Here is a 26,480-nt window from a genome sequence, read left to right as displayed (position 1 = left end):
ACAACTGGAAAGGCATCAAGGAAGCATTAACTTCAACGTGTCAAGAGGTTCCGGGTCTAAAGAAATACCATCATAAGGAACGGATCTCTACAGAAACACTGGACAAGATCAAAGAAAGGAAGAACAAGAAGGCAGCAATAAACAACAGCCGAACACGAGCAGAGAAAGTCCAAGCACAAGCTGAATACATAGAAGCAAACAAACAAGTGAAGAGGAGCATTAGAGCCGACAAGAAGAAATACGTGGAAGAACTAGCAACGACGGCAGAAAAAGCTGCTAGAGAAGGAAATATGAAACAGCTTCACGATACAACGAAGAAACTAGCAGGGAAATACAGCAAACCAGAGAGGCCGGTCAAAGACAAAGAAGGCAAGCCAATCACTGGAATTCAACAACAGCGAAACAGATGGGTAGAATACTTCGAGGAACTCCTGAATAGGCCGGCTCCAATGAATCCACCGGACATCGAAGCAGCACACACAGATCTCCCTATAGATGTCAATCCACCAACGACGGAAGAAATTAGAATGGCCGTCAGACAAATCAAGAACGGGAAAGCAGCAGGATCCGACAACATACCAGCTGAAGCACTGAAATCAGACATCGAAGCAACCACAAGCATGCTTTATCTTCTATTCAAAAAGATTTGGGAGGAGGAACAAGTGCCGATGGACTGGAAAGAAGGACACCTCGTCAAGATTCCAAAGAAAGGAGATCTGAGCAAATGTGAAAACTACAGAGGCATTACACTACTGTCAATACCAGGGAAAGTCTTCAACAGATTGTTGCTGAACCGGATGAAGGATGCAGTAGACGCCCAACTTCGAGATCAACAAGCTGGATTCCGTAAGGATCGGTCGTGCACAGACCAAATTGCAACACTACGGATCATCGTCGAACAATCAGTTGAGTGGAACTCATCACTATACATCAACTTCATTGATTATGAAAAGGCACTCGACAGTGTAGATAGGAGGACATTATGGAAACTTCTTCGACACTACGGAGTTCCTGAGAAGATTGTCAATATTATCCGGAACTCATACGACGGACTACAGTGCAAAGTAGTGCATGGAGGGCAGCTGACAGATGCATTCCAAGTAAGGACCGGAGTCAGACAAGGCTGTTTACTCTCTCCCTTCCTCTTTCTTCTGGTGGTCGACTGGATTATGAAGACCTCAACATCTGAAGGAAAACACGGAATACAATGGACAGCTCAGAACCAATTAGACGATTTGGACTTCGCAGATGACCTAGCCCTCCTATCACGTACACACGAACAGATGCAGATAAAGACAGCCAGTGTAGCAGCAGTCTCTGCATCAGTAGGCCTCAGTATACACAAAGGGAAAACTAAGGTCCTCAAATTCAAAGCGGAGAACAGCAATCCAATCACACTTGATGGCGAAACTCTGGAAGATGTAGAGTCCTTCACATACCTGGGAAGCATCATCGATGAACAAGGAGGACCCGATGCAGACGTAAAGGCGAGGATCGGCAAAGCAAGGGTCGCATTCCTACAATTGAAGAACATATGGAACTCAAAACAACTTTCAACCAATATCAAAGTGAGAATCTTCAATACGAACGTCAAGGCAGTTCTACTGTATGGAGCTGAAACTTGGAGAACAACAACCACAATCAAGAAAGTACAAGTATTTATAAATAGCTGTCTACGCAAGATACTCAACATCCATTGGCCGGATACCATCAGCAATAGCCTTCTGTGGGAGAGAACAAACCAACTTCCAGCTGAAGAAGAAATTAGGAAAAGACGATGGAAATGGATAGGACATACATTACGCAAATCGTCGAACTGCATCACGAGGCAAGCCCTAACTTGGAATCCTGAAGGGAAGCGAAAAAGAGGAAGGCCAAAGAAGACATTGCGTCGGATAATAGAAGCAGATATGAAAACGATGAATTACAACTGGACGGAGCTAGAAAGGATTGCCCAGGACAGGGTTGGATGGAGAATGCTGGTGAGCGGCCTATGCTCCTTCACGAGGAGTAACAGGCGTAAGTAAGTAAGTAAGTAAGTAAGTAAGTAAGTAACCTAGTACCCGTTTCCTAACAACTGTGTTACTTACTCGATGGTCCCAGGATATACGAGCAATGTTTCGAAGACACCTATGATCAAATACCAGTAACCTACGGATATCCTCTACTCTTACCGGCCATGTTTCACTGCCATAAAGTAGGATGGAACGAACTACTGCGCAGTAAACACGTCCTTTGGTTGATAGACGGATATCTCGCCTACGCCATAAATAACGCAAGTTGGCAAAAGCTAGTCGACCCTTCTGTATCCGTGCTGAGATTTCGTCACACACCAGACCACAAGGGCTGATGAGACTTCCAAGATAAGTGAAGAGGTCGACACGCTCAACTACTTCACTCCCTATCATTAGTTCGGGTGTCAATGCAACCCAATCCTGAAGCAACATTTTGCATTTCGAGGGGGAGAATCGCATCCCGAACATGCTTGCATTGTTGCTCAGAGTGGTCAGAAGACTCGGCATTTTGTCAGCGTCTTAACCAAATAAAACTATGTCATCAGCATATTCTAAGTCAACAAGTGAACCTCCCGATAGGAGTTCAACCCCTGGAAATCTAGACGAGAAAAGTGTTATCTCTAAAAGTACATCGACGACAAAGTTGAACAAGAATGGAGAGAGTGGACAGCCCTGACGAACACCACTTGAGGTAATCAATTCTGATGACAGTTCGCCATAAGCTCTCACTCTACCAGTTGTGTTCGAGTAGAGAGCCTGCACAAGGTTAATGTACTTCTTTGGTATGCCTTTCAATGACAAACACTGCCATAGAACCTCACGATCAACAGAGTCGAATGCCGCCTTAAGGTCGAGAAATACTATTATTGTGGAGCGTCTGAATGTGTGTCTGTGTTCTAGAACCTGGCGTAGTGTGAATACCTGATCTATACAACCACGTCCAGGTCGAAAACCGGCTTGGTTTTCTCTAATCTGCTCTTCACGAGCTTTAGTTGGGCGTCGAAGTATTATTGAAGCTAATATTTTAGACGCTATATTTGTCAAACTGATTCCTCTGTGATTGTCACAAGAGGACTTTTGTCCTTTCTTATAGACTGGCACAATCAGTGATTGAGACCAGTCAGATGGGATTACGTCCAGTTCCCAAATTCTACCTAAGACCTCGGTTAATCTCATTGCTAATACTGGACCACCATCCTTAAAAATCTCAGGAGTAAACCTGTCAGGGCCTGCTGCTCTCCCTCGTTTCAGATTTCCTATGGCTTTTTCAACTTCGTAAAGGGACGGAGGACCTACATTAACTTGCCATTCAAGTTGACTGGAGATCGTGGGAAACCGAAGTGTGGCTGAAGGCCAGTTCATCCGATCCCTAAAGTGTTCTGTCCATCGATCCAATCTCCTAAAGTGAGAATGAGTATTACGTCCAACTTTTTCTGAGATAGATTCGCTAACAGTTGGGTTCCTAATACCGGTTTCCATAACAAGTCTGAACAGTTGTCTGTTGTTACCTATTGCCGCTGACTTTTCCATCTCTCTTGCTTTCGCTACTCACCACTGTTCGTGATCATTGCGTATGCTTCTTGTCAGCTTGCGCTTAAGCTAACTCCGCACTATGTAATGTTCAGAGCCAGACGGAATGAGTTTTCGAGCACCTATCAGTGAGTTAGAAGTTGCTGAGATCCAGTGTTTCTCATTGGTCTACCGTACTAGCAGATATCACTGCTGTTTCCACAGCTTTTCGAATATCATTCCATGCTGCATCGGGGTGGGCATCACATGCATGGCTGCCTAACTGTTTTCCTAGTTGTTCCTGATACATACTCTTAGCTTGAATATCACTAAGTAGGCCCCTAAGAGGTTTCCTTGCAGCGTCTTTCCTACGTCCAGTAAGGCGAATTCTCTGGGACGACACTCGTAGAACATGTTCAAGCCACCGAAGTCGGTGTTTCAAGATGGTGACATCGATTGCATTATCATCTCTGTGCCCGAACACACGATGCCGAACCTCTGCATTACTAACATGGTGTTGCCACTGGATGTCAGCAATCCTTCGGAGACAACGATGATCGAACACAGAGAGTCGTCTAACGTCCTCAATTCGGAGAGCCCAGGTTTCACAAGCATAGAGCAGAACTGCTCTCACCGACGCGTTGTAGATCCGACCTTTTACAGCCAGACTGACATCACGAAGGCGCCAATGGTGGCCCAGATTGGCATAAGCCGCTCTGGCTTTCACTATACGTGAATTGATCTCAGCACTCACGCTACCACTAGCACTTATGCAGCTACCTAGATACACGAACTTCTCGACTACTTCTATCTGTTCACCATTCAGGGTGAGTACAGGATTAGAATCCTACCAGTCTTGTAGAATTACTTTGCACTCCGAAGGTGCAAAGCACATACCATACTTACGGACACTGATTGCCAACTGATTAAGTGAGGATTGCATGCCTTGGGCATTGTCGCACAATAAGACAATATCATCCGCATACTCAAGGTCAAGAAGTCTTTCTCCAGGCAACAGATCCACACCACCATTACTTACATCCATCAGAGCTGTTTCCAGAACGTCGTCGATGGCAAAGTTGGTGAGGGATGGTGAGATTGGGCAACCCTGTCTAACCCCACTGCTCGAATAGAACAATGGAGAGATGTGGTTGTATGCCCTCACTCTGCCTGAGGTGTTTGTATATAGGGCTTTTAGGATGTTAATAAACTTCTCAGGCACACCCTTCTTCAATAGACAATCCTAGAGGACAATCCTGTCCAACGAATCAAAGGCAGCCCTGATGTCAAGAAACACTACGATTGTTGGCCTTTTATAAGCATGACGGTGTTCTAACATTTGGCGGAGGGTGAAGATATGATCATTACATCCTCGACCAGAACGAAACCCGGCCTGCTCCTCGCGAGTCAATCATTCTCGGGTTTTGAGCAACCTACGAAGTATGACGGAAGCCAATAGCTTGGACGCAATCGGAAGTAGACTTATTCCCCGATAGTTGTTACAGGAACGACGTGAACCCCTTTTAAAAATAGGGACAACTACCGACTCATTCCATGATGTTGGTACACTCTCTAGCTCCCAGACATTTGTAAACAACATATTCAGTTCCTTAGTCCGAAAGTTACCACCATATTTAAAAAGGGCCGGAGGTAAGTCATCTGGGCCAGGTGATTTGCAGCGTTTCTGAGTTGGAGTTCCTTGCGGACTTCCGCCTCATTTGGTAGATCAGTCGTCACCGGCCATGGAGGGCAGGACAGTCTGACCGATGTCGCCGGAGCAGCAGACCAGTTGAACTGCCCTTCGAAGAATTCTGCCTATCGTCCAAGATGTCGATGGATGTTAGTAATTGGCATCCCATCATCCTCGCAGATTGTTTCGCTCACACCAGACTTCTTGCTGCCAGTGGCTCGGATGAGTTGGAAGAGCTTCCGGTAATTACCAGATGCAGCTGCTACTTCCAGTTCATTAGCACGCTCCGACCACCAGGCTTCTCGGTCCTTACACAAGCTTGGTCCAATTTCCTTACGTAACATCCTTCGTTTGTGGTCAAACTCACGGTCACCCGGAGTAGACCGACGGGCTTCAATGAGTTGAAAGGAGCCTGAAGAAACCCAGTGCTTATAAGCGGGACGTTTCGCGAAGCCGCAAGCGGCTTTACTCGCCATTTTCATGGCGCCATGAAGTTGCAACCAATGCTCATCTATACTTTTCAGTGGAATGGTATCTAGCCTAGGAGCTAGCTCGGTTCGATACTTACTTGCAACAGAAGTTGCAACCAACTTGCTGACACCAATCCTTTGCTGGCGATCACTTCGTTGTCCACTGAAAAGTAAGGCAAGATTGGCGCAGACCAAGGCATGGTCAGAGTCCAGATAGGTACTCCAAAAGGAGCGGCAGTCTTTTACACAACCATGCCAGCGGTAGCTGATCGCGATGTGATCAATCTGAGTCCAGGCTTGAGATGCAGAGGGAGGACGCCAGGTGGCACATCGGCGATGACTGTGCCGAAAGTTAGTGCTAGCCAGAAACAGGTTGTGGTCTGTGCACAGTTGCAGTAGACGGTCCCCGTTATCTGTTCTGCGACCAACAAGTCCCCATCGGCCACCTAAACGACTCTCTTCTGTGCCTAGACGCCCGACCTGAGCATTCAAGTCTCCGGCTAGTACTACAATATCTGTCGAACGCACTTTCTGGAGAAGAAAAGTTAACTGGTGATAAAATTCATCCTTGATTGCATCCGGGTTGCAATCTGTCGGGGCGTAGGCGGAGATGACGAAAAGACATCGTTTCTCACGCCGATTTCTTCTCACTTTGATGGAACTTTCTAATCTAACAGCACATAACCGACTGGTAATGGGGACCCAATCGATTAGTGCTGCCTCAGCTCTAGTGCTTAGTGCGACACCAACGCCAGCAAGACCAGACGAAGATGCCACAAGGTCCCCGGATAAGCGCACGTAAAACAAGCCTTTCGAAGCGACAGATGAAGAGCGAATTTGTAGTACTTCACCAGAGTCTTGTATACGGGTCTCAGATAGACAGCAGACATCGATATTAAGACTTTGCAAAGACATAGCCAGCCCTATCTGTTGTCCAACCTGCATAAGTGTGCGAACGTTGAAGGCAGCCACTTTGAATGGTGCACGTGGTTTCAGAAAAACTGCTTCAGTATTCGTATTTGGTGGTAGCATACAATTTTCAACCAGGCAGTGACTCGAGAATGTTTAGATAGAACCGAGTTCCCACCGTAGGCGAGCTGCTGTATAAGTCGAAAAATAAGGATACATAAAGTGGGAATAAAAGAGAGTGAATAAATGACGTAGTAAATAATAACAATAACAATAATAATGTGAATCGTTTGATTGCTGATCGAAGCAAGACAAGTATTTTCCATAAATATCGACATTTCATCACATTTGTGTGTGGGCTGTGATACTGCCCGGGTGCCCAGACCGAAGCAGGTGGTTTTCTTAGGGGGCCACTCCCCGAGCCTTTCATCTAAAGGTCTAACCCACAAGGCAGTGGAGCAACATTAGGAGATGCATTCCCATGGAAGCCGGTGACCAACGATTGGTTCATACGTCATTTGTTCCCGCAGGGTACTGCAGCCCATGTGCACCATTGGTTTGGGATCCGGTTAAAGCGCTGGACATTCGCTTTTCGTCCTCTCATTTTTGTAAACAACACCCCCACCACGAGAACGCAGTGAGTAGGACTTCCCTGGCAGAGGCTGTATACGCGTGGCCGTGTGAGAGCATTTCGAGAGGGAGGGCGGGCCCACCCCACTATCGGCCATACCAGGGCATTTGGAGGTTCATATATTGATGTTCCAGATGTGTGGAATTCATCTTAAATAAAAGTGACGTTTCTTGAAGCTGACAAAGCAGATAGCTTTAAGTAAAACATTAAATACAATAAATTCATTTGATGATATTGTTTACTTGAATCTTTTCATTGATGTTTGGGACTGCAATTGATCAGTCTCTTATTGGTATATGTGCACAATAATTCCTTTCTTTTCCAAGATTTTTGAAGCTGTTTTCGAATACCAACAAAAATCCGAACTAATGAGAGAATTGGTCAGATAGATGTACCTACACCCTAGTGTTTATGTTCATACCGGAATATGCCCAGACGCGTATCCCGAGTTGTACTGTTAACTGAAATCGAAGTTTGCTAAAACTTAGGACCAAATAGAAATATTGGAGAAATCTGCTCAACATACCCATATGCCAAAAATGAATCGTCAATTACAGCCCTCACTGTCAACAACGAGAATATACAAACGCTTATAAATAATGGTGGAAGTAATATTAAGAATACTAATTTTCATTTTATTGGTGTTTAGTCTTAAAAAGCCAAGTTAATAACAGCCTAAGCGCAAAATAAAATACATATGTTTTTCACAAAAATTGCTTGGCCAAGTCGAGATGCAAAGTTTTACAAAATTGTGCTTACTTTTGAATTAAGTTTGACAACGATTTCATTAAATCTAACCGTGCTGTTCAGCATGAAGGTAATCATAACACTTATTAAATGTTCGAATATTGTACGGTTCCACGTTTCGTCGTTTGTACATTCCAACAGTTCCATAACCTGAACAATTAATTCGACCAACGCAAGTTCCAGGCCCACAGATCGAGTTTTCTTCCGTGGTATTTAGTTAGTGAGTAGCGTTAAACGAAACAACACCAAAATCAAGGGGTTATAAATTTTGAACCTAACTGTATCAGTATGTAATAATCCAAAATGCAATAGTAATACTGTGCAACATACAATGGTAGTGTACTAGCAACATACAACATACTTGTAAGTACAAGTCAGGTGAGTCATTGAAGTTAAAGAGGGATGAAGAAAACTACATACACATTTTGGTTAGGATTATAGGTTAAATTAGCGGTTAGTATAGTGAGATCGATTTCTCTCTAAGATCTGTACGAATACAGTAATTAAGTCCCCAACCACCTTTATTTTGATTGACGGAAATACTTTCAAGAGTTATTGTACTAGTTCAAGGTTATGTAGGTTTTTACTTTTAGAACCATAGTCAAACAATTGTATTGCTGTTTAGGTCTCACAGATCATTTCAACGCGATCGCGTAACTAGTATAGTATCTTTAAGACAAACAGTTATGTCAGTAGTCTAGAAACTCAAATTAACCGTTAAGCTATCAATCCGAAAATATCCTATTTCAGTTCAGACAGTTAGATAGTATTGTTAGACATCATACACTATGTATAGCTTAAAGCCCAGTATGTACGATAGTAACTGACTGCTGAACAACATTTGTTTCCATAATTTTAGTTTGGAATGCATAAAACTCCAAGTCACTCTATGTAAGAAGTAGGTGACGTATATCAGATTCTAAGATGAACATTTGAGAGTATTCTTATTTCTGTTGTCAAATTGTCGGTCACCTAAAACAATAACACCACAAAATAGTTGTCAGCATAATATTAATCCCGTAACGATTTAATTTAAATTTGTTCATATTTTTATCTCTACATTTTTAAAACTAAAAATATACGAATTTCAAAAACACAGAAAACGTACAACTTTTCCACTCGCAGGATCAAGCATTCCGGTTGTAAGTTCAAAACTTCGCAGCTGACCCAAAACCGTACACAAAAGAGGCAGCTGTGAGCTTGTAAGAAATTCAGGATATCGCATAGCACCTTTAATAGAAGTCAAGACGAGATTAGAAGAATCCAGTCTATAGTTTGGAGCACTCAATGAGGTTATTCCGCAGAAAGGAGTCATGGCATGGTAAACTAGAAAGATATAAAATTCTGTATTAAAACTGATTCTTTGAATTTAAAAACATATGAATATACTCGACAAAGCATTTTCCAATCAGTTAAAACTACAACCCATTGTAACGGTCTTCGGCTTGAAACAACTTTGTTAGCAAACTTTACATTCCCAATGACAGGCTGAGAAGAAAGATATATCACCAAGATTACAAAAAAAAGAGATCTGAACAAATGTGAAGATTAAAAAGCATCACACTACTGTCAGTACCAGGAAAGGTTTTCAACAAAGTGTTGCTGAATAGGATGAAAGATTCAGTAGACAACCAATGTTAAAATCAACAGGCTGAATTCAGTAACAATACGTCGTGCACAAACCAAGCTGTAACACTACGGTTCATCGTTGAACAATCGATTGAATGGAACTTGTCACTATATATCAACTACCTTGACTACGAGAAGGCGTTTGGCAGCATGGATAGGAGGACCTTATGGAACCTTCTTCGACACTATGGTGTACTTGACAAGATCGTTACTATATTACGGGATTCTTACGACAGACTACACTCTAAAGTCGTGAATGGAGAACGGCTGGTAGATGCATTCCAAGTGAAGACCGGTGTTAGACAAGGCTGTTTATTCTCCCCTTTCCTCTTTCTTCCAGTGGCAGGCTAGATTAGGAAGACCTCCACATCTCAGGAAAAGCACAGAATACAATGAACAGCTTGCATACAAATAGACGATTTAGACTTCACAGACAACCTAGCTCTTCGATAACATAAACGTCAACAAATGCAGGTCAAGACAAACAGTGCAGCAGCAGCTTCTATATCAGTAGGCCTCAACATACACAAGGGAAAACGCAAGATCCTCAAATACAACACAGTGAACACCAACTCAATCACACTTGATCGAGAAGCTCTGGAAGATACGGAATCTTTCACGTACCTGGACCTGGACAGCATTATCTATGAACAAGGAGGATCTGATGCAGACGTAAAGGCAAGGATTGACAAAGCAAGGATAGCATTCCCACAACTGAAGAACATGTGCAACTCAAAACAACAGTAAGCCAGTATCAATGTCACAATCTTCAATACGAATGTCAAGACAGTTCAATTGTACAGAGCTGAAACTCGGAGAACTACTACAACCATCATCGAAACAAAGCACAGATATTTACAAACAATTAACTACACAAGATACCTAATGTCCGTTTGCCGGATACCATCAGCAACAGCCTACTGTGGGAGAGAATAAACCAGCTTCCAACTGAGGAGGAAACTAGGAAAAGACGTTGGAAGTGAATAGGACACACATTGAGGAAATCATCAAACTGCATCACGAGGCAAGCGCTAACTTGGGTTCCTAAAGGGAAACGCATAAGAGGAAGGTCAAAGAACATGCTGAGCCAAGAATCCGAAGCAGATATGAAAAGGATGAATAGCAGCTGGAAAGGAGTGCCCAGGACAGAGTTGGATGGAGTGCTACTGAGTGGCCTTTGCAACAACATAGAACAATATAGAACTTCGTACGTACGTACATCAGTTCGAGTTGCCACACCACATTAGCACAGAGATGCAGTGGTCGATTCAAATCCCGTAATGCTAGGTGTAGTAAATTATAAGCTGTAATCAAAAAAATTAGGGTTTGAAGATGCTATTCAAGGACTATAATCCAGTGAAATAAATTTGGAAAGAGAAAAAAGAAATGGACATGAAGAATTCAGAAGATTAGAATTTGGGAGAACACAAACAGTGGATGCACCCGCGCCATTGCAAACGATTTTGAGCAATGTCATTCAGGGTCTCTAATCATCGGTTTCAATCATCTCGCGGTCACCAACCAGGTAGTCTACACCTACCAATATAACTCAGTCTACTTATCAGTGACTTCATGGACCAGTGCCATGTTTTGGTCTGGCCTCCCCTAGCTTTCTTCCAATCTCCCTGCCTAACCCCACTGCTCGAATGGAACAATGGAGAGATGTGGTTGTATGCCCTCACTCTGCCTGAGGTGTTTGTATATAGGGCTTTTAGGATGTTAATAAACTTCTCAGGCACACCCTTCTTCAATAGACAATCCCAGAGAACAGTCCTGTCCAACGAAACAAAGGCAGCCCTGATGTCAAGAAACACTACGATTGGTGGCCTTTTATAAGCATGATGGTGTTCTAACATTTGGCGGAGGGTGACGATATGACCAATACATCCTCCCCCAAATGCCCTGGTATGGCCGAGAGTGGGGTAGGCCCGCCCTCCCTCTCGAAATGCTCTCACACGGCCACGCGTATACAGCCTCTGCCAGGGAAGTCCTACTCACTGCGTTCTCGTGGTGGGGGTGTTGTTTACAAAAATGAGAGGACGAAAAGCGAATGTCCGGCGCTTTAACCGGATCCCAAACCAATGGTGCACATGGGCTCCAGTACCCTGCGGGAACAAATGACGTATGAACCAATCGTTGGTCACCGGCTTCCATGGGAATGCATCTCCTCATGTTGCTCCACTGCCTTGTGGGTTAGACCTTTAGATGAAAGGCTCGGGGAGTGGCCCCCTAAGAAAACCACCTGCTTCGGTCTGGGCACCCGGGCAGTATCACAGCCCACACACAAATGTGATGAAATGTCGATATTTATGGAAAATACTTGTCTTGCTTCGATCAGCAATCAAACGATTCACATTATTATTGTTATTGTTATTATTTACTACGTCATTTATTCACTCTCTTTTATTCCCACTTTATGTATCCTTATTTTTCGACTTATACAGCAGCTCGCCTACGGTGGGAACTCGGTTCTATCTAAACGTTCTCGAGTTACTGCCTGGTTGAAAATTGTATGCTACCACCAAATACGAATACTGAAGCAGTTTTTCTGAAACCACGTGCACCATTCAAACTGGCTGGTCGGAGCGTGCTAATGAACTGGAAGTAGCAGCTGCATCTGGTAATTACCGGAAGCTCTTCCAACTCATCCGAGCCACTGGCAGCAAGACGTCTGGGAGGATGACGGGATGTCAATTACTAACATCCATCGACATCTTGGACGATAGGCAGAATTCTTCGAAGGGCAGTTCAACTGGTCTGCTGCTCCGGCGACATCGGTCAGACTGTCCTGCCCTCCATGGCCGGTGACGACTGATCTACCAAATGAGGCGGAAGTCCGCAAGGAACTCCAACTCAGAAACGCTGCAAATCACCTGGCCCAGATGACTTACCTCCGGCCCTTTTTAAATATGGTGGTAACTTTCGGACTAAGGAACTGAATATGTTGTTTACAAATGTCTGGGAGCTAGAGAGTGTACCAACATCATGGAATGAGTCGGTAGTTGTCCCTATTTTTAAAAGGGGTTCACGTCGTTCCTGTAACAACTATCGGGGAATAAGTCTACTTCCGATTGCGTCCAAGCTATTGGCTTCCGTCATACTTCGTAGGTTGCTCAAAACCCGAGAATGATTGACTCGCGAGGAACGGTATTTTTTATTTTATTTCAACAAATAAATATTGGTACAAGAGGGCACCAAATATATATGCGCCACCACAAATCTCATTCGATATGTATGAGGGCTGTAATACTGCCCGGGTGCCCAGACCGAAGCAGGTGGTTTTCTTAGGGGGCCACTCCCCGAGCCTTTCATCTAAAGGTCTAACCCACAAGGCAGTGGAGCAACGTGAGGAGATGCATTCCCATGGAAGCCGGTGACCAACGATTGGTTCATACGTCATTTGTTCCCGCAGGGTACTGCAGCCCATGTGCACCATTGGTTTGGGATCCGGTTAAAGCGCTGGACATTCGCTTTTCGTCCTCTCATTTTTGTAAACAACACCCCCACCACGAGAACGCAGTGAGTAGGACTTCCCTGGCAGAGGCTGTATACGCGTGGCCGTGTGAGAGCAATTCGAGAGGGAGGGCGGGCCTACCCCACTCTCGGCCATACCAGGGCATTTGGGGGAGGATGTATTGATCATATCGTCACCCTCCGCCAAATGTTAGAACACCATCATGCTTATAAAAGGCCACCAATCGTAGTGTTTCTTGACATCAGGGCTGCCTTTGATTCGTTGGACAGGACTGTTCTCTGGGATTGTCTATTGAAGAAGGGTGTGCCTGAGAAGTTTATTAACATCCTAAAAGCCCTATATACAAACACCTCAGGCAGAGTGAGGGCATACAACCACATCTCTCCATTGTTCCATTCGAGCAGTGGGGTTAGGCAGGGTTGCCTAATCTCACCATCCCTCACCAACTTTGCCATCGACGACGTTCTGGAAACAGCTCTGATGGATGTAAGTAATGGTGGTGTGGATCTGTTGCCTGGAGAAAGACTTCTTGACCTTGAGTATGCGGATGATATTGTCTTACTGTGCGACAATGCCCAAGGTATGCAATCCTCACTTAACCAGTCGGTAATCAGTGTCCGTAAGTATGGTATGTGCTTTGCACCTTCGGAGTGCAAAGTAATTCTACAAGACTGGTAGGATTCTAATCCTGTACTCACCCTGAATGGTGAACAGATAAAAGTAGTCGAGAAGTTCGTGTATCTAGGTAGCTGCATAAGTGCTAGTGGTAGCGTGAGTGCTGAGATCAATTCACGTATAGTGAAAGCCAGAGCGGCTTATGCCAATCTGGGCCACCATTGGCGCCTTCGTGATGTCAGTCTGGCTGTAAAAGGTCGGATCTACAACGCGTCGGTGAGAGCAGTTCTGCTCTATGCTTGTGAAACCTGGGCTCTCCGAATTGAGGACGTTAGACGACTCTCTGTGTTCGATCATCGTTGTCTCCGAAGGATTGCTGACATCCAGTGGCAACACCATGTTAGTAATGCAGAGGTTCGGCATCGTGTGTTCGGGCACAGAGATGATAATGCAATCGATGTCACCATCTTGAAACACCGACTTCGGTGGCTTGAACATGTTCTACGAGTGTCGTCCCAGAGAATTCCACGTCGGGCATTATTTGCCGACGCTGGTTTTGGTTGTAAAAAGTGGAGAGGTGGTAAGCTCATGACATGGTGTTGTGGTATGAAAGAAAGCTGAACAGGACTGTGTTCTGTTGGTCGTTCAAGACGCGCTAGTTGGGGTCCTACAGATGATGCAACACAGTGGCTAGAGACGTTATCAGATATGGCTCAGAATAGAAGCCAGTGGCAATCCTGCTGTAATCTTCTTTTACTTTCTTCATAAAAAGTGGTTGTCTCCCTTAACTGAAAGATTTCTTCTGACTGTGCCTTCCCGTTCCCTCATTATTACTATTACTATTACTTCACTACCTTACACCAATCTCTTCGTTATTGTTCTCTTTTTTTTACGCTCCTTACCTTTTTTTCTTTCTCTTCGAACTCTCATTGTTTTGTGTGGCGCATATATATTTGACGCTCTCTTGTACCAATATTTATGTGTTCAAATAAATAAATAAATAAATAAATCCTCTACTCTAACCGGCCATGTTTCACTGCCATAAAGTAGGATGGAACGAACTACTGCGCAGTAAACACGTCCTTTGGTTGATAGACGGATATCTCGCCTACGCCATAAATAACGCAAGTTGGCAAAAGCTAGTCGACCCTTCTGTATCCGTGCTGAGATTTCGTCACACATCAGACCACAAGGGCTGATGAGACTTCCAAGATAAGTGAAGAGGTCGACACGCTCAACTACTTCACTCCCTATCATTAGTTCGGGTGTCAATGCAACCCAATCCTGAAGCAACATTTTGCATTTCGAGGGAGAGAATCGCATCCCGAACATGCTTGCATTGTTGCTCAGAGTGGTCAGAAGACTCGGCATTTTGTCAGCGTCTTAACCAAATAAAACTATGTCATCAGCATATTCTAAGTCAACAAGTGAACCTCCCGATAGGAGTTCAACCCCTGGAAATCTAGACGAGAAAAGTGTTATCTCTAAAAGTACATCGACGACAAAGTTGAACAAGAATGGAGAGAGTGGACAGCCCTGACGAACACCACTTGAGGTAATCAATTCTGATGACAGTTCGCCATAAGCTCTCACTCTACCAGTTGTGTTCGAGTAGAGAGCCTGCACAAGGTTAATGTACTTCTTTGGTATGCCTTTCAATGACAGACACTGTCATAGAACCTCACGATCAACAAAGTCAATCACCGCCTTAAGGTCAAGGAATACAACTGTAGTCGTACGTCGAAAAGTATGCCTATGTCTCAGGACCTGCCTAAGGATGAATATTTGGTCTATACATCCACGTCCAGATCTGAAACCAGCTTGGTTTTTTTCAGGTTTGCTCTTCCTGAGCTCTAGTTGGACGTCGATTTATTCTAGAGGCTAATATTTTAGACATTATGTTAGTCGAATTGATTCCTCTGTGATTATTGCAAGAGGATTTTTGTCGTTTCTTAAAGACTGGGAAGATCAGCGGTTGAGACTAGTCAGATGGGATTACGTCCACTTCCCAGATTCTAGCTAAGATTTCAGTTAATCTAATTGATAAAATCGGACCACCATCCTTAAAATTCACAGAGGTTAGTCCATAAGGCCCTGCTGCTCTTCGCTTTAGATTACTTATAGCCTTTCCAACCTCACTAAGTCAGAGAAATTATATCAGTCTACCATCCGGGTCGTTTGGATATAGTGGGTAGCTGAAGTGTGAAGGCCAGTTGAACTCTTCTGTAAAGTATTTTGCCCATCGGTCTAATCTCTTGGAGAGTAAATAATAGTCCTATCTTTTTCCGAGACACTTTCACTGACAACCGTATTTTCAATATCCATTTCCTTGATAAGTCTGAACGGTTGTCTACTGTTACCATATCGCCTCTAGCCTCCTCCAATGGTTACTGAACTATATATATTTAACCTTTTCGTTACTAATTTGAGCTAGATAAGTGGGTAGATGCAATGCACATCCAAAAAGTATGAACTGGTATACCCAAAAATAAATCAAAAGGACTGACAATATAGTAATCAAAAGATTAAATAAATACAGATCACTGTATTACGCTGATGAAATGATCGATAACGACACTATATAGTTTAAATAACAAAAGCCCTTAAGTCTATGGCATAGTTAAATAGCTTTTTTAACATTGGAACCGTTTTATTTCCAACAATAAATAGCCAAACATCATTGAAAATTGGACAGTTTTAGTTGATTATACGCAGCTAATGAACATACCCTACTAATTGCTTAGATAGCTATGTCTCAGTAACCCATTCAAATTACGTAATACCGTCTGTCTTGAGGCTAGATATAAATGACTCAGAATCACTATCTATTTAAGAAATGAGTTCATTCGCATGACGGAGTAGGGAATTTCAAACTTATAATCAGCGCTCTATCTGCATGACCGTAGAGAATAAACTACAACTATTAATCAGAAAGTTCGAAAAACAGTATTCTGGCTTAGGGGTTATCTAAGACTGATTCCAGATGAACCAACACAATTACGAAAAAGGGTCACGAAGACAAGATCATGGAACGCTTGAAACGATAACTTGAGAAAGCTTCATCACAAACAGGTGTATGAGGAGTTTCCTTCTCGGCTTACGGAATAACCAAACTTGAACATTGATACAAAAAGCTCTAAAAGTCACATCCCAACAGTAAATCTTGCGGAACGACTCAAAAAGGTGAACACATTGTATATCAATGACTGCGAAGACCAGCTGGGTCCTAGAGAACTATTGTACTCATTCGCACTAGATTCCAACTTACTCTGAAATGAAACAGTATATGATTTCTGACAATAAACTGTCGTGTCAGACATGCAAGTACAATTTTTTTCTAAAAAAAAAACTTTTTATAGGCGAAAAACAGCACAGATTCAGTTTCTTACGGAGCAAGTCAGTGGCGTAAAGGAATTGAATTCTAACGGACATATCTCGAATACCTACGAAGCAATTTTAAAGCATCCACACAAACAGGCGACTAGTTGAGAGAAACTACTAGCATTCCTCCTCCCTTATAAGTTAAAAAATCATTACTTTGGATCACGGATCCGTAAAATGTATTTAGCTTTTACAATCAATGTGGATTATAACAGAATATAAGGACGTGTAGTTAGTTTTCGAGTTAAGTTAGCAAAGTATAATCTGTAGATCTCAATTTAGAATTTCTAAGAGTCAGAGAATATTGTGAGAATATTGAGATTATGCAAAGTAGTTTGCTAAGATATGCTGGACTTAGTATAACACAATACACTAAAAATCCTGAAAACGATTACTAACCTCTCGAATACAGCAAGCGCGCAGGCCTTTTGAAACTGTCCATAAAGTTGTTGAATTCTGTTTGAATAAACTACGAACGTCATTAAAATTAACCGGATTACCTGAGGAGCGTCGCCAAATTCGCTAGAAAAATTTCGAATTAGCTCATGCATAGCGAAGTAGGCAGGCATCAGGCATATCTCACGACATAATAGTAGCTGTATTAACTAAAAAGACATAAAGGATGCGGCAAACTAAACCTCTAATGAAGGGTCAATAGTATAAAACAAGGTGCGGTCGCAGAACATTTTCTCTGTAAACTGTGATGACTTTTCAATGCTTTTATTAAAAACCTCACGGTTGCTCTTTATCAAACAATTAAACAAGATTTGACGATTTACCTTATAATCCAGAAAGAAAATAAGCTTTAGAAGAAGCTTAAATATACACCGAAACAAGATGGGAGACTCCACACGCAGATGCTCTGAGCATACCAGTGAATGAGCGATTTCTCTGAAGAGTGATATATAGTTAAATATACCTTGGTGAGAACATTGTTTTTTCAATAGCAAAATCTATGCTCCACAGAATTCGCATCACAATACGTTCATGTTTTATATTGGCTAGCCTTGACACTAAACAATCCAGTGCCCTGAACCTCTTGATTATGTCAATTATTAGCAGTCATGTGTCTTACTGCTTTTTGATGCAAAACCTCGCTCCACAGCCTTTGTGACCTGATAACATCCATATCTATTAAACTCATTCCTTCATCTAATATCATACCACCAAGTGACTCTTCTAACATGACAGAAACCTAAAGATAAAGCATATATCACGAACTTACTGTCAACTCATTTATGAACCTATCTATCGCAATCACCGGATCATGTATCATCCCCAGTACAAAAGTTTATTCAATTCTTTAAAGTCTTCAGAATCTGAGAGTTATCAAATTAATAAGTTGACTTTCTAGTTATTTACTGAACAAATCGAAGGTCTGAAGAATAAAAGAATCAACAAAACAGTGATAGAACGAATGAACATGTAAATATAATCCCGGTGATAAAAATAAGGCGGAAGAAAAAACAGTGAACTAACGGAGGTAAGACAAGACAATGTAAAGCCACACTTGTATAGCCGCGTTTACTATTCGATCCCAGATATGTAAACACATGAATATATATCTGGAAACTCTGTGAAGAAAAGCGACTATTACTAAATTTTATCACTGGGATGGAACGATTTCATTGAATTACTTAGATGGCTGAATCTCCAAATACTATGAAAACAAATAAAGCTATTCCAACACGACATGTGTACAGCGGTAAATAAATCTCCAAGATAAAGTTTTATATGTCTTTGACATTGATGCTGACCTCATTGGTTTTTCTGGACACAATCCAGTTGAAGGTGCTCCACCAGGCATATTCATCAGATCACGAGTGTGTATTACGGTGCTTGTCATCAATTTCAACTGTCTGCCAACTCAGACCAAACGCTCATCGATAAATCGATAGTCCTCTTATGATAGACCTTTTGCGAGGGCCTATCTGGATAGAACGTCTTGTATAAGCCGTCTTTTGTACGTCACTGATTTGATGACAAAAGTTTGCTATCTCGTCGACACTAGAACGAAAGCCAGAGTTCTTAAGAATTCTGACGACTGACTGTGTAAACCTGTTTTCAACCTACAGACGACAAGTCAGAAACCGATTGCCGCTTATGGCAAGTGATATGTTTATCTCAACGTAGGTTTATACAAACCCAATCATTGGATTTTCGTTGTTGCAGTTGTTTCTATGTCAGCCATAGAAAGTGACCTGACACACCATAATCTACTCACCGACACACGCAAATGGAGGAAAGCAGATGGGCATTTTAATTCATCTGTTTGTGTAACTGCCTTTCTTAGTTGTAGATTATCTGAACTTTGGATTTGCCCTACTACACTACTAGGAATCACAGGACTTCGAACGACTGCCTACCACCCACAAGCTAGCTGGTTAGTAGAACGCTTTCACCGACAGATCAGGGCCTCACTTCCAGCGGCAAAAGTTTCACAATGGATTGACGCTCTTCCACTCGTTCTTCTGAGTGTTTTCAGTCCAGAGAAAGCTGACGTTGAATGCACTGCAACACAGCTCGTTTGCCGAACTGAAATCCGACCCCCGGGAGGATTTGTGGATCCTCCATATTCATCGATGAATATGGGTCTAAACTCTTGCACGGGCAGGCTTATAAACGCCATGCACTCAGTTATACCTGTTTTCACTCGACATTATCCAACTGATGTTTTCGCCTTTTGACGTAGTACACATGTCTTCATACTCCAGGACTCCGTACTTTAACCTCTCGAAGTGGAATACGAAAGACCCTTCAAAATCCTTCGTCGCAAACCCGAAAACTATATCATCGATAAGAACGAAACCAACTATAACGTCAGCAATGACCGTTTTAAAGCCGCATATTTACAAGGTGACCCTACTAATATTTATTTTCCTCCAATACAATCGAACGACAAGAGCCTGAGAATTACGATACCCTATCCGATAATCAGCAGTCACGTGGCTGGTGTCTAGCGACCAGCCCGAAACAATACACTCTAGAAGTAGGGTAAGGCTTCCAGAACACTCAAACGACTAATGTACATAAGAAGAAAAGTAACATTTTCATTTATCTCACCTGTTTGTCTTCTTGTGTCAAAAAACAAATACTTTTTTAATATGCTCATATATGTGTAGTGTTTTGTTTTCTTAAAACATCCAGAAAACATTCATTGTGCAAAATTTATTTCACGCCATCGCGTGTTATCAACATACATGTGTGACAGTATATTTCCTTTCTATCGTGCATTTTGGTTCTTTACACATGTATAGTTGTATTTCTGTGCGTACTTACACTTAGTTTTCTTTGTTTTTCAGGAGGACTGTAAAACATGCAAAAGCCAACCGAGAATACGATGAATAGAAACTTTCATTGTACATTCTTTTCTTCACTGCTATGTTGTAACATGTGGCCCTTTGTATTAGGAAAAGGCGATCAGGTGCTGCCGAACGTAGAAAGCCATCTGAAGAGTGTTCACTAACGACAAGCTCCCCGGGTTTAAACTTCTAACTGGCCATATCTTAGAGTCATCACCACCCAACTGAGAGGAGTGAGTTGTGAAACTAAAGAAATCCACAGGATAAATAGTTCTGTATGTCTTCGACACTGATGCCGACCTCATCAGTTTTACTGGATACACATAGATGAAGGCGCTCTGTCTTCATTGATTCCACAGCTGTGTAAATATAAGTGATAAACAAATGAAAGCGTGAGAATAACTGGGTTACCGCACTCTGAGGTGTACGTATTCGGAGGTCGCCTCGAGGAGCATGATTGTGGTTTTTTCTGGAAGAATCCCGTGTTAAAGTGACTTGGCGTACTCATCGTGTTGTATTCAATTATCAGGTCACCTCTCACTCTCCTGTAGCCCAAAGAGAACAATCTTAAGTTCGAAAGTCTGTTTTCGTAAGAATAATGCTTTGGATCTATCAATCGTTTAGTTGCCCGTCTCTGTATTTGGTCCTAGAGTTTAATGTCTAATTTGAAGCGAGAAGCCTCAACAACACTCAGGACTTGAAGGTGGTTCCATGAGTAAGTGTTGATGAGAGTTTGGATCAACTCTGGAGTGATTGCGATAAAGTGTTTTTATATAAAGTGAAAAATTGCGTTTGTCTTGGATGTATCACAAATGTAATTTGAACCGTAGTCATCAATCTGAAGTAAGTAAGTAAGCAGTCATGAGGCGATTTCATTGCTGGGTTTAAGGTTTACGTGTCAAGTAGGGCAAAATGTTCATGGTATAGCATTTTCATAGGTCGGTTTTTTATCTCACTGTCTACTTCCTATATCCCAATTGTTAGAAGGTCCCTTTGAAGCTCATGTGAATCCTTTTTCATCTTTCATAAATATCAAGTTTTTTGCGTCATTTTCATGGATTAGTTCCATGGACCTAGTTTCATTTAGAAAGTCATCAATAATGATCAGGAATAAGAATGGACCCATGATTGTCCGCTGTGGAACTCTTGATATCGGGACCCATCAGAATGCATGGCTTGATATGATACATCCTGCTCGCTAGGTAGTTTAGAAGTCTAAATAAAAGGTCAGAGGAGCCTATTTCTGCAATCTTCCCTATCGAAAGTTTGTGAACTACTGAGTCAAAGCCTCTTATGCAGTTAAGGAATATTACATAGGCCGTTGTCTTTTGATCTCAATAGGTTATTTAGTTGTCCCATGCCATGAGGTTGGGTGCACATGACCTGCCTTTACGAAATTCGTTTTGGGTTCCACGGATGTTTTCATCCATTTGTTCCCTTAACTGTTCATCAACCAGTACTTTCATTACTTTACGACAAGTTAACCATCTGTTTTTAATTGTACAGTAAGTCTAATACCTAGCGGCTTTGACACCTAATTTTGCCTATTTAGCGGGTGAGTTGTGCATATATGAGCATAATTTTCAATCGCCTAACTTTAATGGTTTGAAACTATCTACATGTGTCTTTCATGAACTTAACATTATAGCACACTGGCTGCTGCAAAATCAAACAAAATGAAATGGGTAGAGCTCAAAACAAAATTCTCAGTGAAAAGTCTCTTATAGCCGGCACTCACTCATTAAGTATACGGAATATTTCCCAAAGTCGCTTGATACGGTACCCATATTTGGGACTAAAAACTTATGCGATACAAATTTATTGTTACGTATCCTATCTTAGTAAACGCAACAGTGGCCTACGCAAGCAGTAACCCTATTTAAATAATATCGTGAATTTATATCAAGAGTAAGCAACCTTGTCTAACACCGGTCTGCTATTGGAACGCATGTCAGATGTCTTTAATGCACGTCTCTGTGTTGCAGTCCGTCGTATGAACTCCAAATCATGTTTATGGTCTTGCCAATTATACCATAGTGCCGAAGAAGGTTTCATGAAGTTATCCTGTCCACGCTATCAAATGCCTTCTCATAGTCATCTTAGGTTATGTAAAGTGGTGTGTTTCATTGGATTGGCCGTTAAACAACGGTCTGTATTGATGTACTTTGGTTTGTGCGCGACCGATCCTCACTGAATTCAGCCTGTTGGTTTCAAGGTTTGGCGTCTACGGTTTTGTACAGATTGAAGTACTTGTCGAGTATCCGTTGATTGTATGGATCGATTATGTGCTTGGCAGTAACAGAGGACAATCTGTAATTAAAAAATGAAGTTACATGAACACATAAATTAGTGTTTCCATCTACTAATCTATGTTTGGGCATGTCAATAGATAGAGTATGGTGTTGTACCAGGCCCATACCAGTGATTAGCATAGAAACACATGCAATAACGAAGATCAAGTGGATGGATTTTTGTAAACTCACATTAAGATGATTATATAGCTTATCACATGAAGTAGTCGGTTTTCCATTAGGTGACAGTTGGTTGAAAACCGGCCCATTCAGTCGGTAGTTAGGATTTTCAGGGCCCGTTGATCAATGACCTCTCGCATACGTAGCAACATATATGTTGCTGAGTTATGTTGCAGCTCGATATTGTGGAAAGTTTGATCTAACATTTGTCTCTCGGTTACGTTTCCACGTTTAAGAATAGCACTCTTCAAAGTTTCGTAAAATTCCGAAACACCACTAGTAAGCTTATTAGGTGTGACGCATCTGTTAAAATCACGCAGTAGTGCCTTCGTCACTGGGAGGAATTGTGCACGTGGGTCTGTCACACCATGCTCGCCGAAATCAGCTTCTGCATCGAAGAATCGGGCTTCCATATTGTCGGACCACAATGGTATGAATTAAGACTGCTTGTACACAGTACTCGAGTTCAGGACGTCAAATACTATGTGCAAAGTTTAAATGTCTTAACATTTGATTCAGTAATGGCTCTACGTATTAACCAGAGGGTTATAAAATCTCTGGCAGCTATTACACGGCAGTTTGCAGTTGCTTTTAAGTCTTCACTGATCACTCCAAGGTCGGTGTGATTCTGAACAACCGTTAGCTCAACGGTGTTCATGGTGCAGGCAACAGTTCCTTGAACCATGATGCACTCTCAAGTGCATATCTGCATCTACTCTATTCCAGGAAATTCATGTAAATTTTGAAAATCATTTCAAGGCTCTAAATTTTTACGTTCATTTGTAATCTCTCCTCATATTTTGATATCTTCAGCATGCATCAAAATGGACGATTTCAGGAGACTAAAAATTTTGGTGGTTTACTCAAATGGTTCAATTGGTTGTTGATGGAATAGAAGGAGATTTCGCCTAACGGGCTTCCGAGTCTAGTATCAGTGGATCACCAATACCTCAAGGCAGGAACCTAGGCATACTAACTAAAAAATAGGAAAAAGAAATTGGTATATCATAGTAATATACTACCCTTAGTCTTTAAGAATAGATCAATTTCTCATTTTAAAGGACTCCTGGGAACTCGCTTGGACTAGCTCAGCCGGCGGCGAATTCCAGCTTTTGGCTACTCTTAGGGAGTAGATGTTGTGTCTCCAGTTTCTGGGTGTTCCCTTCAGATTTGTGTTGCAGCTAAACTTAAGTAGGTGTTCAAGGGGATGTCCAGAAGTGTTAAGGACGCCGTAAGCCATAAGAAGGTCACCTCAAAGACACCTATACTCTAATGAGTATGGGTTTAGTAATTGGAGGCGCTCTCCATAAGGCTTGAGTTTGAGTCCCCGAACTGATCTCATAGCTCTCCGTTGGATACGCTCCAGGGTGTCCTTGTCCTTTTGGAGTGAGGGGGGTATACTATGTTTCCGTACTCTAAATAGGGACGAATGAGACTGTTGAAGATTATGCGGAAATCTATTCCGTCAAACTGGCCAAAACGCGCTTCAATGTCAACAGCGCAAGGCTTGCTCAAAAGGCATTTTTGTCACAGTTGGCGTAAGACTTCAAATCGTAGGGCACCAGCACTTCAAAAACTTTTCAAACTCGGGATACTTCTAAAGGGGAGTCGCCTAAGTTGTAGTTGTGGTATGCAACATGTCTCAGATAAAGTAATTGACACGTTGTAGTGTTAAAGTTAGGTCCGATGTCATCGGCCCACCTTTGAAGTCCAGTCAGATCTTTCTGAATCGCCATATATCCTCTTGGTTGGGTATCACTCTCAAGGGTTTAACATCATCAACAATACCTAACAAGTCAGACGATACCAGTTGTGGAAGGTCGTTTATATAGATGAAGAGAAGGAGAGGTCATAGTACTGAACAGTGGGAGACCCCACTAAGAAATCCCATAGCCTGAGAGAAAGTGAAGTTAACCCTGACTTTAAAATGTCGATTTCTTAGATTTCAAATGAGCCAGTAAACTAAAGGTGATTTGATACCTAATCGTTTGAGCTTATTGATAAGATATATATGGTTGACCCTATCGAAATATTTTGAGAAGTCAAGGTAAACGACCTCAACCTTCTCTTTGTGATCAAGAATGGTTGTCCATCCGTCCACTGCAGTCAGCAACTTGACTATACAAGAATGACCCTTTCTGAAACCGTGCTGTTGAGGTGAAAAAAGTTTGAGGATAATAAATAGTCGCGTATACCGTCTCATGACGGGGTCTCCATAATTTGTGAGGGTGTAAAGAGAAGTGCCACAGGTTGGTAGCTTGAAGGTTCACTGCATCGATCTCCTCTGAAACGTGGTGTGGTGTGTGCCTGCTTCAAAATTTCTCATAGTGTACCTTGGCTTAGAGATTGTAAGAACACCATGCTAAGCGGCGTTGTCAGAATTGAAGCTTCTTCCCTCGGTATAGCAGAATGAACCATATCTGAACCAGGATAAATGTCTTTTCTCGGAAGCCGCTGTTTCCGGTACACCAAGTCAGCGCTCAGGTTCACTTCGGAGACTCCAGTGCAGTTGCAGATGGAGCTTTCATCAACTTAGTTAATGTGAGCCGGTTGAACTGTCCGAGAGTATTGTTCAGCCAGAAGGTTAGCGGCGTTACCGTCGTTGTTGGTCGGACCATTAGGACTTAGTAGTTGGGGAACTCCAGTTTTGGCTTGTAGAAAAGAAGCTGCGTAACGGAATAAGCTTTTCGGATTGGAGACAAATTTATCGATGAGCTTTATCTGGTACTGAAGCCTGTTTTCTCTCATTGCATTTGTGCATATGTTTCTTATATGTTTGCGTTGCATGTATGCGCTGTTGTTACCAGTTCGTTTGTATTTCACCCAGCAGTGCCTTTATCGGCCTAGCAAACGGACAGTGCGGTTCTTGATAACTGTAGGTTGCTTGTAGAATTTTGGGACCATTTGAGGAACATACAGTATTATAGCACATGAGATCGTGTGCAGTAAGAAATCTCACTGGACATCCACATCAAATTGAGGATAAATTTCCCAACCAACCTGTTGTAGATTTTCTTGTAAAGCTGACACATTCAACAGTCTGAAATTCCAGAGCCTGTTGTTGTTGGGATGTCTTAGCTCAGTTTTACTGATAAAACTGAAGGCTATGACGGCATGATCGCTTTACCCCAGGCGAGCCAGGATTGAGAGTGTTAGGGATGCAGAGGAATATACCAATAATTATCATGTTAAGTCCAACGGTGTCCTTGGACTTTAAATGGACATTTCCTATTGGTCGATATTTGTTCACTTGTTAAATATTGTACAAAATGTTGTTTCCTATTTTATGGTACGATGTGGTATGCTTGATTGGTATATAAGCAGAGTGTGTTTGAAATATAACGATTCATATCTCAGAGGTTGTGACTTGTGTTCTGGATTCAACTGGCTGGGCTAGACAGGGAGGCGGGACCAATCAGGACTCTAGGTCGTTCGTACGTGTTTGCGTGCCACCGAACCGATCAATAAAACGCTGCGCATCTAACCTGCAAACCACCTGTTACAACAGAGAGGTTGTCAACTGGAAATTCTTCGTTTGTAAATGCCCAGTCTCAACGCGACAGCTCTGACCGTTTCTCCAACGGGTTGCCCACTTCACATTCTCCAATAATCCCAGATCCTCAATGAGGTTGGAGA

The 26,480-nt window shown here is 42.3% G+C and overlaps 1 protein-coding gene across 2 annotated transcripts in view; it reads right to left on the bottom strand.

Moving 5' to 3' along the window:
* MS3_00003412 (uncharacterized protein) overlaps window positions 1-18,597 on the bottom strand; it is a 59,270-nt gene extending 40,673 nt beyond the window's left edge. Inside the window, exons 1-10 of one of the 2 annotated variants that reach the window (XM_051211206.1) lie at window positions 18,551-18,597; window positions 18,297-18,449; window positions 18,147-18,266; window positions 17,991-18,109; window positions 17,851-17,962; window positions 17,710-17,814; window positions 17,572-17,676; window positions 17,471-17,540; window positions 9,080-9,297; window positions 7,984-8,172 (exon numbers count right to left, since the gene is read on the bottom strand). In XM_051211206.1, coding sequence (XP_051071244.1) covers window positions 7,984-8,172; window positions 9,080-9,297; window positions 17,471-17,540; window positions 17,572-17,676; window positions 17,710-17,814; window positions 17,851-17,962; window positions 17,991-18,109; window positions 18,147-18,266; window positions 18,297-18,347 — 1,089 coding nt within the window. In that variant the 5' untranslated portion in view covers window positions 18,348-18,449; window positions 18,551-18,597. Of the gene's footprint in view, window positions 1-7,983; window positions 8,173-9,079; window positions 9,298-17,470; window positions 17,815-17,850; window positions 18,450-18,550 lie in introns of those variants that run through there. The other variant, XM_051211207.1, reaches the window with a different exon arrangement.
* Window positions 18,598-26,480: the final 7,883 nt, after the last annotated feature.

This window comes from Schistosoma haematobium, chromosome ZW (assembly GCF_000699445.3).
Source record: "Schistosoma haematobium chromosome ZW, whole genome shotgun sequence".
Taxonomy (NCBI): Eukaryota; Metazoa; Platyhelminthes; class Trematoda; order Strigeidida; family Schistosomatidae; genus Schistosoma; species Schistosoma haematobium.
This window is presented reverse-complemented; position numbering and strand designations above follow the sequence as displayed.